Below are 16,004 nucleotides of genomic sequence, written 5' to 3'. Positions count from 1 at the left end.
AGTAGAGTTATCCTTACACTCAAAAAAGTCTTAATAAGACTATTTCCACATGACTCTTAGAGTAGACCTCCCAGACCTTCTTTATATGATTGGAGCTCTTCCCATAGTAGACATTGCCATGCTTAGGTAAGAAAGTGGGAAAGGCCTGGGAAATGACCCTTACACATTTTCTTAACTTACAGGGTCTACTAGCTCCTCACTGTTGAAACCCACCTTTTTTCAGTGCAGCAGCTCCACCAGCAAAATGGAGTTGAATCAGGTGCTTTTTAAAATAAAGTATTAACTATACCTTGTATATTAGACAAAACCACTTTAATAGACTATTTTTTGAAACCAGAGAAATAATTTCATTCATCTTTTTTTGTTTTGTTCGCATTTGTAATATTTTGGTGTTACCAACCTGTAAATTTAGATAGGATTTGTTATATCTTCTTAACTCCGGAAATATGTAAAGAAAACAAATAGCCTTCAATAGTCCTGAGTTCTAACTTTGCTAGTAATTCTTTTTTGTGGTGGTTTTTCTTCTTCAGAGCAGTGTATACTTAGGTATAGGTGGGTAGTAAGAGCAAATGGAGAATCTCAAACCCCTACCCTATTCTTCCCTCTCTCTGAAGCCCTGCTTTATTGTTAACAAACTCTCCCTTAGATTAATTCTTTTCATGCTCTTTCCAGCTTTTCACACTCATGTAAACCTGCCAGGCTTGAGAAGATTTCCCTGACTCTCTACGGCTAGTTGCTCCTCATCTCCTGCTTCCCAACATATTAGTCTTTGTAGAAAAGCTGACATACTTCTTGCTAGTCCTGAGTACTATCTTCCTTTTATACTGCCATTCTCCTGATGTTAAATACTATAGAAAAAAAATACGCAGCCTTTTGGAGAGGGTTTGCTGCAAAATCAAGCCATTGAGAGGGCCTTTCACCAAGGACATTCACATCCACCAGAAATCTCAAGACTCAGAATATCAAAGTTACTATAGAACCTGTGCTACTAAGAGATCATGAGACTGGGAAATAAGTGCTTGCTCTGCATTCAGTTCAATTAAATCAACACTTCTTAAGGACCCACCATGTACCAAGCACTTCTGCTTGACGTTGGGGTTTGCAGATATAAAAACCAATCAGTCTCTGTCCTCAAGGAGCTTTCATTCTACTGGGGAGAAACAAACACGTACACATAGTAATCATCATAGTTGTGTGTGTGTATGTATGTGTATAATATAGTTCTTACTATATGCTAGGCATTATGATTCAAAATAGGGTGTTATAAAAGTCTTAATAGCTTAAAATAGCTCTAAGACTTGAAATACCCTGTATAAAGTGAATTTAGGGGCAGGGAGCAGTAACAGCTGGGGGGAATTGAGAATGGGGAGGTGATGCTTGAACTAAAACCATGAGGGAATCTAGGGGTCACAGGAAAAAGTGAGGAAGCAGGGCCTTACAGGCATGGGGGACAGCTTGTTTAAAGGCATGGAGTTGAGAGATGGATTGCCCTGTAAAGGAAATGGCAAGTAGTCCAGTATGGTTAAAACATAAGAATGTGTATATGTGGGGGATAGAAGAGGGAGGTTAACATAGAATAAACTAAAATGCTAAGGTGGAGTCAGATTATAAAGGGCTTTAAATGCCAAACAGAGGAATTTATATTTTTCCTATAGGCAGTAGGGGCCACTGAAGCTTCTTGACCAAGGAGTTAACATGGTCAGACCTGTGCCTTAAGAATATCAAGTTGACATCTGCATCAATGGATTTAAAGGGAGAAGCTAGATTCAAGGAGTCCAAACAAATAGGACACTACTAAAGTAGTCCAGATGAACAATGTTGAGGGACTGAATTACAATTTTATTGTGCAAATGGAAAGAAGGAAGGTGTGAGATCTAGCGGAAATGAAATCAGTAAGACAGTTAGCTGTGGAGAGTGAGAGAGAGTAAAAGATTAAAGATGGCTCCTAGGTTGCAAACCTAGGTGACTGAAAGAATGGTAGTGACCTCAGAAGAGTAGGGAAGTTAGGAGGCATGGATTTAAGAGGAGAGATGATGCCTTTGGTATTGAATGTAGTGAATTTGAGATATGTAGTTAACCAGCAGGCAGTTGGAGATGCAGTGCTTGCATTCAGGAGAAAGATAAGTGATGAATTTGTAGTTTTAGGAGTCCTCTGTGTAGAGATGATAGGCTTTGGGCAGTGATGAGATCACCAGGAGAAAGTAAATCAGTAAATTTAAAAGTATGTATTAAGTGCCAACTATTTACCAGTTACTGTGCTAGGCGTACATGTCAGTAAGGCAGCAAACACAACATCAACAATAATTGTGAATATGCCTATGTAGTTCTGTATCTCAAATTATGAGAGACTTTCCCTATAGAAGGTAGAAGTAAAACCTTTATTCAGACACCAGATAACCATATCCCATAACCAGGCAATCTGCTCCCACAACCCGTCAGCCTACTTTATCATAACAGCAAAGAACTTAAAATACAATGTCACAGCATGGAGCCTCACCATCCCAAAACCTCTCCGACCCCTTGCTGGGTCTTCCCAAAAACAAACTTACAGTACAGCTATCACAGCCTGCTCAGCTATCATGATGGCCATTAACAGCCATAACAGCTTTCTCTCTCAGCATTTCCTGTGACACAACTTCCTTTTCCTCTTAGTAAGCTCCTCCTACCTCATGTGACTTAGACTTCCTGTGATGTAAGCAGGTCACATGGCCTATTAATGAGTGGGAAAGATCTTTAAATCTAAATTGCTTTTACAGCGTACAAGTACAAAGTACAAAGAATGACCTTACTTAAGTGGGTTTATATTCTAGTGGGAGGAGACTTATATTTATGATGTATATTTGTACGTATTTGTTTATTCTTGTACATAAACAAAATGGTTAAATACTTTGAGCGTTAAGTATGTTGTGAGGAGGGAGGGCTGGATTCATGCAGAAGATGGGTGTCTGGGCTTCATTTTAATGGAAGAGAGGAACTCTGTGAGATAGAAGTAAGGAGGATGCGTTCTAGGCCTAGGGGACTGCCAGTGCAAAGGGGTGGAAACGGGAGATGGTACATTGAATATAAGGAACAGAGAAGGCCAGATGGGCAGAATCACAGTGCAAGGGAGAGAATAATGCCCAGTGGAATTGGAAAGATGGGTTAGGGCCATATGGTGTAGGGCTTTAGAAGATAAATAGAAGAGTTTGTATTTGGCAATAGGAAAATACTGGAGTTGGTTGAGTAAGGGTATTACATGGTCAGAGCAGCACTCAAGGAAAATTACTTTAGCAACAGCATGTAGAATTGATTGGAGTGGTGAGAGTAGTGAGTCAGGGAGACCAGTTAGAAAGCTATTCCAATGATGTAGCAGAGAGAAGGGGTCAGAGACTGGAAGGATTGTATGCCTTCACTAGAAATAGGAAATTTAGAAGAGGAAAGTTTTTTTTTCCTTTAGGAAGGGAAGGGGGAAGAGAATGTCAGTTTTAGGTGTGTTGAGTTTTAAATGTCGCAGAAATCCAGTTTGAAATATCCTACTGGATATTTCCAGTTGGCAGATGGTAATAAGCTGAAACTCGGGAAAAATGGGCTAGGAAAAATGAGCGGCAAAAATGGCAGAATAGGAGGAAGCAGTACAGCCCAGCTCCCTTGCATAACTGCCAACAAACACATAGAAGGAATGCCAGACCAAGTATTGATTGGGAAATCCAAGGAGAAAGCACAAGGAGTTATTTTTTTTTTTCCTAGCCAAGGTGAGCCTAAGGAGATGGCCAAGGGCAAAGAGCAGTCAAAGACCCTAGCCTATGTACTGGGCAAGAACACGAACAGAAGCAAGTGGCAGCTGTGTGTAGCACTGACTCAGGAGCAGTCTTTGATCCAGGCTCTAGCCAGGTCTTGGACCTGGAGTTGAGTGACCAGGGCAGGGAATTCAGACCAATGAGAATCCTGTGGTTCTTTTGCTCCAGACCTATAAAGTCTTCCAGGTAGTTTACATGAAATATAGCTGTGTTACCTGAACTCAAACTGGACTCAGGGGTTTGCAAAGCTCAGACCAGAAGAGCAATAATTGGACTTTGTCCTAGATCAGACTGCCTTGAGGTCACTGAAAATTTTCAGGTTCGAGACTGGAATTGCTCTAGAGATCCTTGAATAACATAGCACTTAGTTCCCAGGTGTGAGAAACATGCTCAGTCTAGAAAGAACAATACTTGTTGTGAAGCCAGGAAAGTTCTCATTTTATTTTACATATGGAGTATGCTTGCTCAGACAAATGCAATGCTTTTTATGCTGTTCCCAATTCAGATTTCCCCCATTGCTCTCCATTGGCTAGATGCAGCCTCCCGAACCACCCACTTCATGTTCTCTTACTTGATATGTTCACCCCTCAAGGAGAGCTTGTTAAGCATGGGTACAAGCTGATCAGAAGCCTGATTCTGCTAGGTCGAAGCTCTGATTAGAGCCAGTCACCTCTGACTTATGTTGTTGTCACTCAAAGTGGGGGGGACGGGGAGAGGTAGTTTTAATCCTGTGGAAACAGAATTCCTTCTTTTGTTTCTCACACAGGGATACAACATACAACCAAATAAGGCCCAGACATTTGTTCCAGAATAGCACAGAGTCGGGCCCTTCCAATTTAGGAAGTAAGGCTGGAATAATGAGTTTATAGAAGAACTCCAACAATAAAGAGCTGTTAGAGAGAAAGAGACTCCCAAGACAAATTCAGAAGAGAATGACTACAAACAAGAGAAGGGCCACCTTTTGTCAGAGACTGGGGGAAAGGAAGAAAGAGTATGAAGTCATGTCAAAGCCTTTTGAAATGAAGAGAATGGGTGTAAAGGGAGCTTATGTTGAATGGCCTCATTTTTTTTTTCATAGGCATGAGTGGGGAGGAGGAGAGGACTAGTCAGTCAATGAGTATTTTTAAAACACCCATATTTGCTAGCAACTGTGCTAAGCACTGGGTATACAAATACAATAAAAAGACAGTCTCTGCCCTCAAGGAGTTTACAGTCTAATGGGAGAAAAAAACATACAAAATGGAGCTGAAAAGCAGGGGAGAAGGGGACAAGAAAGTACAGGATACTAGAGCATGATGAAGAATTCCAAAGAAAACCCAGAAGCAGTGTAGATGGCAGAAAATGCAGAGGAGAACTTTAGGAGTGATGAGAAGCTTTTAGAATAGGTTCTGTTGTTTGCCCTTTGTCTTCAAAGAAGACCAATTGCGTCAGGAGGGTGATGTCTTGACTTGCAAGAGAATCGAATTTAAATGAGGCAGAGCTGTGTGAAGTCATCAGCCTCACTCTCTCCTCCTGGGTGATCTGAATCCAGTGGCCAGACAACTGGAGATAATCCCTGAATAGGCTCTATAAGGAGTGAGATAAGGAATCAATTAGGGAGGAATGAAAGGACTGACTGCCTTGCTGCAGTGAGGTGTCAGTTGAGGTTGAATAACATAAACTTGTAATGTATCTAGTGACTTAGTTGTGACTGGCAGCTAGGAGACACAGTGGTTAGGGTGCATTCTGGAGTCAAGAAGACCTGAGTTCAAATGTGGCCTCAGACACTTACTAGCTGTGCACCTCTAAACAAGTCACTTAACTTTTATCTGCTTCAATTTCCTCAACTATAAAAGGGATAATTACAGCACCTACCTCAAAGGGTTGTTGTGAGGATCCATGAGATTGTATTTGTGAAGTGCTTAGCACAGTGCCTGGCACATAGTAGATGCTTGATCAATGCTTGTTTCCTTCCTTCCTTTCTCTTCCAGCTTTGTTCAGCAGCTTGTGATCATGAATGGAAGAAGCTGATGATGGGAGCAATCAAGGCTGAGGTTTAGTAACAGAAAAGTGGTGCTAGGACAGAGGAATGAGGAATTCAGTAGAGAACAGAGTTTGGAAAGGGAGAAGAGTGAAAGCAGAGCAGGAGTAATGGTCTGATGAAGTATTGAGGGATGGAAGGAATGAAATCATGAATGGGGTCAGGGATCAAAGAAAAGGTGTTAAATCATTAGGAATAATAGATTATGGTCAGATAAAGGAATTTCTAATTAGGGAAGTAGAATGTTTGTGTGTTATGGCAAGATTAAGTGTGTAGACTTATCCCTGTGTGTAGCTGAGGCGGAGTGAAGGAGCAGATGCTGGAGATTTAAGAAGAACTAGTAAGTAAGAGTTTAGAAATTTTTAGCAACCTAAATATAAAAGTTTTCCAGTATAAAGGCCAGAGGGAAAGGAAGATGATGAGACAGGTGCTGAACTCCTTGAGAAAGAAGGAAGAATGATTTGGAGGTAAGTATACTACAGCTACCATGATTTTGATGAGAGGAAGATTTTAATCGTCTGAACTTCAAAAGAGAGAAGGTTACTGAGTGAAGGACTAAAGAAGAAAGCCTAGAAGTCAAAAGAGAGAGTAAAAAGTATTTGTATTTCTTCTCTACGAGCAATGTAATGAGGTTATATGAGAGATGGTACAACCGATTCTAAAAAGAATGTTTAGAGATGCAGTGTTCTCTTCAGTGTTCCCGAGAGTTGAGGACTCTGTGAGGGCTAATACATAGAATGATTGTGAGACTCAGGAGATCCAGGATGAAAAGTAATTTGTTTATTACCAAAGTAGAAAAAGAGGATAGGGCCCAGGACAGATACCCGATATAAATTCTCACATTGGAGACAGGGGTGACCCTCTCCTTTTATCAGTTGAAGAGGTTAAGAAAGCAGTGCCCCAAAAACCCACAGAAGAAAGAGAATCTAGAAGGAAGGGTCAGCGTTGTTAAATGCTGCAGATGAGTCAAGAAGGATGAGCGTTGTGAAAAGGTAAAGGAAACAGCTATTGCTGATTTTGGAGAAAGAAGTTTTATTCTGGTGGTGGGAACAAAAACTAGATTTCAAGTGATTGAAAAGTAAGTTTGAGGTAAAGAAGTAGCGGCAATGAATGTAGACAGCTTTTTCTGAGTCTGGCTGTGAAAGGGAGGGGAGATTGAGGATGATAACCTAATGCAGGAATGGTGAAGGCACAGATCTGGCTGTGTTTGGTTCATCAGTAAAAAATAAAGCAGAAAGGGGGATGATCAAAAAGGTAAGACTTTTGGAGAAAGGAGGGAATAGGGATCAAGACACATGCAGAGAGCTGATAAGAAGGGTCACTTCTACCAACACCGGAACAAAGGAGAGATTAGAAGTGACATTGTTGAAATTCGACTTTTAAAATTGAGTTAAAGAGTGACCTTGCTCCATGTGACCTCTATTTTTCGATATTAGGTTGTCTGCTGATAATTGGAGGTGGTGGAGTGGTGCAGATTGTACTACATAAGGGTTATCATACAGGTCCCTCACAACCTCAAGGAGGCTACTGAGCTGGTACAATATGTGTTTAGTCTTGGAACTGCTCATCAGTACCTACAGGGTTTTTACTAGACTAGATGGCTGGCCAAAAATCTTTGCTTCCTCCACACTGTCCTCATCTCCACCCCAGCTTTCCAACATTTAACTGTTTAACTTTTAACATTTAACTATCCCACCATACTCAATTTTATCATAAGTGTGCATAGGAGCCTCTCTGAACTCTTTTTTTTTTTCTTCACATAGCTGATAAATTGCTACTTCCTGCTCTCCTTATCTCTGTAATTCAAAATTTCTATTGCCTAATGAGGAAATATTTTCCAAAGGTACCATTTGTCACACACTCATTTCTATCTGCCTTAGTCAGTCTGTAGTCTACTCTGCCCTTCAAATTTTGTTATGCCTGTTGGAAGAGGCAGGATGGAGCATTGGATTTGAGGTCAGGAAGACCCGGTTAAATCCTGCTTCAGCTACTTATTAAGTGTGTGACCCTAGGCAAGTTAACATTTTATGTGTCCCAGTTTTCTTATCTGTAAAATAAGATGGTTGGATTTGATAGCTTCTAAGGTTCCTTCTTGCTCTAAGTCCGTGGGTCCCTATTTTATTGCTCACCTTCATCCTAAATCTCTTTATCTTGGGTTCTTTCAGTCTTTTATGTCACCTCATGTTGTCAAAACATATCTGGAATTTGCCCTTTTCTCTCTACTTACATAGTGACCTTATTAAAGAATTTCAGAGTTAGAAGGGACCTCAGGGGTGGGGAACCTGTGGCCTCAAGGTTACATGTGGCCCTCTAGGTCTTCAAGTGCGGCCCTTTGATTGAATCCAAACTTTATAGAACAAATCTCCTTAATAAAAGGATTTTTTCTGTGAAGTTTGGATTCAAAGGGCCGCACTTGAAGACCTAGAGGGTCACATGTGACCTTGAGACCACAGGTTCCTCACCCCCTAGCCCATAGCTGAAAAAGAATCCCCTTTACAACCTAACTGTCAAGTGGTCATAGAACTTCTGCTTGAAGATCACTGATGGCACTATAGGAAAACCTTCTAGCTCCTGAGGCAGCAAAATCCCACAAATCATTAGGAAGTTATTAAGCCAAAATTCTCTACATGCTCCTTTTGTCCATTGCTTCTGGTTCTGTCCTCTTAATAGAGCTGAATGAGCCAAGTTGTTTTTTTTTTTTTAAATTACTATATCCCACTGTTGACTTGAGTCTACTAAAAACTATAGGACTTCTACAGACTAAATTGTTGCTTAGCCATTCCTCTCACATATTGTACTTGAAAAGTTTGTGCCTGTGTGTGTGTGTGTGTGTGTGTGTGTGTGTGTGTGTGTGTGTATGTATTTAAAAAAAACAAACTTTCAGTAGCTCCCTGATGTTTCTAGGATGAAATGCAAATTCTTCAGCTTAGTGTTTTAAGTACCTCCACAATCAGGCTCCAAACTTTGTTTTTGGTCTTTTCTCACATAATTGTTCTTCACACTTTATATTTCAGCCAAACTGGACTAGTAGTTGGTAAATTCAGTAATTCATCTCTTGTCTCTGAACACTGCATGTCTTTCCCCATGCCTGGAATGTCTTCCCTCATTTCTTCCTCTCACCATCCTTATTTTCCTTCAGATGTCACCTCTCTGAAGTGTCCATTGATCCCCTGAGTTTTAGTGTTCTCTCATATCTCAATTTATATTATATTCCTCCTCTCGTTTTATTTATATATTGCCACCCCCACCCCCACTGTGTAGAATATCAGTTCCACTAAAGTGAGGGACAGTTTCATTTTTGTCATACTTAGTGCCTTAAACAATGCCTCACAAAGAGTAGGCACCTAATCTGTGATGAATTGAATTGAATCACTGTTAACTGAGTCTTCACTGATGCTAGATCCTATTTTTCCCTTAATAATTCAGTTATGTTCCCTGGCTGTTTCAACCTTCTGTCCTTAAGGTCCCCCAATCAATATTGTCTTGGAAGTTACTGAGAAGGTGAAGTTCACCCATTATTAATTTCCTTATCATGCTTGAAAATACTCTCTCTTAAGGTTAATCTGTCTTTTGTTCCAGTCTTTGAGGAATAGTTGATACTCCTACTTGCCAAGCTGACCTTTTCCACTTATGTAGAATATTTTTTAACCATAACATACATGTCATAACATGGTGCCTCATACATATTAAACACAGTAAGTATTTGTTGAATTTTATTAGCAATATATGTAGCTTAGACATGTCTCTATTTTAGGGCTTTGGTGTTCTACCTTAAAAAGTTTCTATATGTTGTAAAACTTCACTTATTTAAATTGAGGGAAATATCCAGTTATAATTACTAGAAGTTCTGAATTTTTGGCATAGTTTTAGAGTATATTGTTTTACTTTAAACTATATATAGTATCTTAACCTAGAGAAAGAAAATGTTGGCAAGTAGAGATGCATGGGGTTCTTGTACAGAAAACATAATAATTACTTGAAATTGCAATTTCAGTTGTGAGCAAATGGATGTTTTTAAAGTAGTTTGAAATACCTCAAACTTGGTTGATAATTAATTTTATTTACTTTTCTCAAGACTTTTTTTTTTACCCTTTATTTATACAGTCTGGAAAAATTTGTGTAGGAAAAAGGAAATTCTCAATCTAAATTATTATATATTACAAATTAATGAAGTCTGGATTAATTCAGACTGCTTATAATTGAGTTGAGCAATGAAATAAAATAATGTTAATGTATGCATATATATATATGTGTGTGTGTGTGTATGTATGTATGTTTTGTATAATTAGAAAAGCTCTTGAAGTATCAAGTATGTACACATGTATCCTTGTAGAAAACGGGTAAAATCCAGGTAATCTAAAAGTGGTGTTGCTTAAACTTAGCTGTTAGTATCTCACATTAAACCTTAAGAAATGGCAAATTCAATCTGCTCATGCCTTCAGTTTCCGTATTTCATAGTGTCATTTCTAGTAGGGAAACAGACGTTTTGCCATGATTATAGCTGCATAGCTTAAGTCACAAAGTTGACTGTAATTTTTAACAAGTATTTTGCTCGGTCAAGTCATGTGCCCTTCCTGGGCCTCACTAAAAATGAAGGGGTTGGCCTGAAAGGCCTATGAAGACTTTGAAATGAGTATACTACCTGCTGATGGAACTGTTATCTTTGGGTATGATAGTATCGGCTAATATTTATATCTCACCTATGGGTTTGTAAAGTGAGATACACACACACACATACATACATACACCCATATATATACACACATCTATCTATCTTGCGTATTATGCACAATATACAATTTATATATACACATTATAACATTATATGTACGCACATTATATATACAAATATAATCATAACCCTGTGGAATACTTGTGCTGTCCCCATTTGACAGATGAGGAAACTGAGGCTGAAACTTCTTGGGGCACTTAACCAAGGTATAATAACTGAAGCATAATTTGAACTTGTCTTCTTGACTCCCAAGTCCATCCTTCTATCCACTATACCAGTACTATCAAACTCAAATAGAAATGCATCAACCACTGATTTAACATAATCTATGTTGTATTTTTATTTAAACATTTACCAGTTATGTTTTAATCTGGTTCATAGCCAGTATGAACTTACTATCTCTGTATCATACTACCTAGTATCCTGGATATTGGCCTGCAAGCCATTGATCCAATTTATTCATCCTTTTTGTTAATTCATTAAAACATTTATTAAGTACTTCCTGTGTACATACAGAACACTAAGCACTGAAGAAGATGCTATTTTTAGAAAAGACAATCTTTAATGACTAGCCAAAAAATAGTTCTGCGCCTCTTTTGAAGTTTTGTCCATTGCATGCCATTTATTATGTTTCCTAGAACTCAGAATTCAGAACTGGGTGAGGCCTTAGATAGGTGTTATTTAATACAGTCCTCTCATTTTACACATGATGAAATTGAAGTCAGAGAGGGGAAACAGTTGAAGTTTCAGACACACCTATATAAAGAATTGGTTTAGGGAAATGTAGTATTTTAGTGATTATGACATTAATAATGTCCATGGCAATAAAAGTTTTTCATAGTGGTGCTATTTCCATGTGTCTAAAGAAGTATGTAACAAAAAGCCTCTTTCCCCCTGCCCTCTAGCAAATTAGTATTACACTTAATCCCCAATAGATCATTCACTGTCATTGCTGGCAGGAGCTGGTCACTTCATGTGCCCCCCCCCCTCCCCCGCAAACCTTATCAGTGGTTCCTGGGACTGCTGTTCTGATTGTGATATACAATATAAATGCTAATAAAGTTATCATTTATTAGAAAAGCTTGTTTCTAGGAAATAATGTAATTCATTTTTGCATAAATGAGCACCACAAGTTTATGAACAACTTTCTGTATTATTGAATTTTAGTAATTTTCACCTTTCTGAAATGCTCTTTTTGACTGAAAAATGAATATTAATATCATCCCCAAAGTTTCCAACTGTTAAATGAATAAAAACACTGAGGCGGTAAGGGAGTGATGGGAAAATAATTTCTGGTTTCTTTAAACATTTGATCATATCTTTTTTCCCCTTATTTTTCATTTGGGAACTAAAATACAAAATGATATTTGCAAATATAAATTTATAATGATCAATCAGTTCACTTACATGGAAAACATAATAGCTAGTGAAGAAGTAGTGAACAATAAAATTACAGGCCTTTCATCCGGCATGTCTTGGAGCAAGAGAAGCAGCTGCTTCTTCTGTTTAAGCTAATGCTTCTTATAACCCCCAGGGTTGGCACTTGTTTCTTTGTGCATTTGGTTTATCATCTATGAAATAGAAATTCATTTGATTGCCTTCCTCTTTCAAGACACTTGTGGAGTAGTGCCTTGAAATTCTTAGAAAACAATGCTATCTTTTTCTTTTTTGACTATTGGCTTTCTTGTTAAATATGGTATATAAGGTGCATTAATGAAGTTGAGGTTGTGAATGTCACTATGAGAAGAAAAAATAAATTTTGTGGAATTAAAAAATCGTTGTTATCCTGTTGTTTTCACCTGCTTTTCTACCATAACGGGAGATCCTCCTCTGGTTTCATTCTAAAGTCTTTGAGTTTGCAACTTAAGAAGAGAGTGATGACTTAACAAAGCATTGTCCCTAATTTCCAAGTTCCCCTATACAGGTTATGCTAGCCTGAAGTCTGCCCTATAGTTTTGATGATTTTTGCTTTTAACCTGGTCTAGAAGAAAAGATTTGAGAATCAGGACGTAAAATCTAAAATCTAGTTCATTTTTGACCCTAAGTAGCTATGTGGTCTAAAATAAATCTTCTTAATTAACTGAGTTTCTCTATCCGGCTTTAACATTATATAATTGGTATGTATGTGTGCTTATAGTTTCTCCTATGAAAACCTTTAAAAATGTAATTTCTTAGACTTTTTCCTGTATTTCATTTCCTTAGTTTCCTTATAGCTGCTATAAGGGCATTAATTTTTACAGCATACATGTATTGTTGCATAACTCCCATCATTATCAGTGTGTTCTTTGCTATCAGATTCCCATAGTTATTCAGAAAAGGAATTTCTAAAATGTCTGTGGTAGATTCAATTGATAAATAAATAGAATAAATACTGAATTGATTTTTCATTTTGGGAAAGTTTTCTTATGGCAGGATATTATTTGTGAACTTTCAGAATAGTACTTTAAAAAAAATTTTTTTTGTGGTTAAAAAAAAATTCCTAAAATGATTATTTTCTGTTTTTGTGAAATAACTTTTCATGGTAATTATTTTTTCAGAGGATTCGGTCTACAGTGGATGAAAAAGAGCAAAAACAGCTTCTTATGGACTTGGATGTAGTGATGCGAAGTAGTGATTGCCCATATATTGTTCAATTTTATGGCGCACTCTTCAGAGAGGTATGAATCTGTGGTTTTTAATAAATACTGCAAAACTGATTAAAGAAAATTAGATTATAGCTTTCGAGTTAAAAGTGACTTAAGAGATCAGTCCAATTTCCTCACTTTATACATTAGGAAACATGTACAGAGAGATTAAGTAACTTATTGGGTATATACAGCTCCATTCTTTGTTTTTGGTTAAAACTTTTAGTAGTAAGATCTCAGAGGGCATGGGGATAATTGAGATGGATATTCATAAGAGATGATAAATTTTATAGCTGAAAAAGACCTTGGGAGATCATCAGGTCCAACCTGTCATTTAACATTTAAGAAAACTCAGCCTCACTTAAATAATTAGAATCTTTGTGCTGGAAGGGGACCTTAAGGGATCATCTAGTGAGTCTATCCTCCTACCCACTATAGGAGTCTTTTCTGTAGCACTGCTGACAGATGTTTAACCTCACTACTTGTAATAATGAGGAGTTCACCATTTCATGAGGTAGCTAATTCCATTTTTAAAAAATTTAATTTATTTAATATATTTCATTTTCAGCATTGATTTTCACAAGAGTTTGAATTACAAGTTTTCTCCCCATTTCTACCCTCCCCCCCACTCCAAGATGGCTTATATTCTGGTTGCCCCGTTCCCCAGTAAGCCCTCCCATCTGTCACCCCACTCCCCTCCTATCCCCCTTTCCCTTCTTCTCTTGTAGGGCAAGATAAATTTCTATGCCCCATTGCCTGTGTATCTTATTTCCTAGTTGCATGCAAAAACTTTTTGTTGTTGTTGTTTTGAATGTCTGTTTTTAAAACAAATTCTCTCCCCTCTTCCCTTTCTACTCACCCTCCCTAAGAAGGCAAGCAATTCAACACAGGCCACATGCGTATCATTATGTAAAACCCTTCCACAATACTCATGTTGTGAAAGATTGACTATGTTTTGCTCCTTCCTAACCTATCCCCTTTTATTGAATTTTCTCCCTTGACCCTGTCATTTTCGAAAGTGTTTGTTTTTGATTACCTCCTCCCCCTGTCTGCCCTCCCTTCTATCGTCTCCTCTTTTTTATCTTCTTCCTCCTTCTTTCCTGTGGGGTAAGATACCCAATTGAGTGTGTATGGTGTTCCCTCCTCAGGTCAAATCTGATGAGAGCCAGATTTACTCATTCCTCCTCACCTGCCCCCTCTTTCCTTTCTAGAAAACCGCTTTTTCTTGCCATTTTTATGCGAGATAATTTACCCCATTCTATCTCTCCCTTTCTCCCTCTCTCAATATATTCCTCTCTTGTCTCTTAAATTGATTTTATTTTTTTATATATCATCCCTTCATATTCAACTCACCCTGTGCCCTCTGTGTGTGTGTGTGTGTGTGTATACCTACATATATACATACGTAGACACACATACGTGTATATATGTATACACACACACATACACACACACACACACACACACATATATATATATAGATAGATATATATATGCATATTCCTTTCAGCTACTATGATATTGAGGTCTCATGAATCATACACGTCATCTTTCCATGTAGGAATGTAAACAAAATGGTTCAACTTTAGTAAGTCCCTTATAATTTTCTCTTTCTTGTTTACCTTTTCATGCTTCTCTTGATTCTTGTGTTTGAAAGTCAAATTTTCTATTCGGCTCTGGTCTTTTCACTGAGAAAGCTTGAAAGTCCTCTATTTTATTGAAAGTCCATATTTTGCCTTGGTGCATGATACTCAGTTTTGCTGGGTAGGTGATTCTTGGTTTTAATCCTAGCTCCATTGACCTCCAGAATATCGTATTCCAAGCCCTTCAGTCCCTTAATGTGGAAGCTGCCAGATCCTGTGTTATCCTGATTGTTTTTCCACTATACTCAAATTGTTTCTTTCTGGCTGCTTGCGGTATTTTCTCCTTGACCTGGGAGCTCTGGAATTTGGCTACAATATTCCTAGGAGTTTTCCTTTTGGGATTTTTTTGAGGAGGTGATCTGTAGATTCTTTCAATTTCTATTTTACCCTGTGGCTCTAGAATATCAGGGCAGTTCTCCTTGATAATTTCTTAAAAGATGATATCGAGGCTCTTCTTTTGTTCATGGCTTTCAGGTAGTCCAATAATTTTTAAATTCTCTCTCCTGGATCTATTTTCCAGGTCAGTGGTTTTTCCAATGAGATATTTGACATTGTCTTCCATTTTTTCATTCCTTTGGTTCTGTTTTATAATATCTTGATTTCTCATGAAGTCACTAGCTTCCACTTGCTCCAATCTAATTTTTAAGGTAGTATTTTCTTCAGTGGTCTGTTGGACCTCCTTTTCCATTTGGGTAATTCTGCCTTTCAAGGCATTCTTCTCCTCATTGGCTTTTTGGAGCTCTTTTGTCATTTGAGTTAGTCTATTTTTTAAGGTATTGTTTTCTTCAATATTTTTTTCAGTATTTTTTTGGGTCTCCTTTAGGAAGTCATTGACTTGTTTTTCATAGTTTTCTTGCGTCATTCTCATTTCTCTTCCCAATTTTTCCTCTACTTCTCTAATTTGCTTTTCCAAATCCTTTTTGAGCTCTCCCATGGCCTGAGACCAGTTCATGTAGCTAATTCCCTTCTTGCATGGCTCTAATTGTATATTTTTTGGGCTTCCTTTTTTTTTCTTCACCTTTTGTCAACTATTATCCTTGATTACTTCTATATTCATATTAATGATTCATGAGACACACATTTCTTCACCCTCCTTCACTGTTCTGAATCACCTGGCATCAATGTTTTACATTATTAGTTCCCAGCTGACCTGGCTGTATCAGATACCATTCTGTCTCCCAGTTTATGAATTGATTCTTTTCTTCTCTG

The 16,004-nt window shown here is 38.0% G+C and overlaps 1 protein-coding gene across 4 annotated transcripts in view; it reads left to right on the top strand.

Moving 5' to 3' along the window:
• Positions 1 to 16,004, top strand: part of MAP2K4 (mitogen-activated protein kinase kinase 4) — a 207,426-nt gene that overhangs the window by 151,081 nt on the left and 40,341 nt on the right. For all 4 annotated transcript variants that reach the window (XM_036756184.1, XM_036756183.1, XM_036756181.1 and 1 more), the window contains one exon: positions 13,066 to 13,185. In XM_036756184.1, coding sequence (XP_036612079.1) covers positions 13,066 to 13,185 — 120 coding nt within the window. The remainder of the gene's footprint in view (positions 1 to 13,065; positions 13,186 to 16,004) is intronic.

This window comes from Trichosurus vulpecula, chromosome 4 (assembly GCF_011100635.1).
Source record: "Trichosurus vulpecula isolate mTriVul1 chromosome 4, mTriVul1.pri, whole genome shotgun sequence".
NCBI classification, from domain to species: domain Eukaryota; kingdom Metazoa; phylum Chordata; class Mammalia; order Diprotodontia; family Phalangeridae; genus Trichosurus; species Trichosurus vulpecula.
Note: the sequence above shows the minus strand (reverse complement) of the source record. Positions and strands in the feature narration are given on the sequence as shown.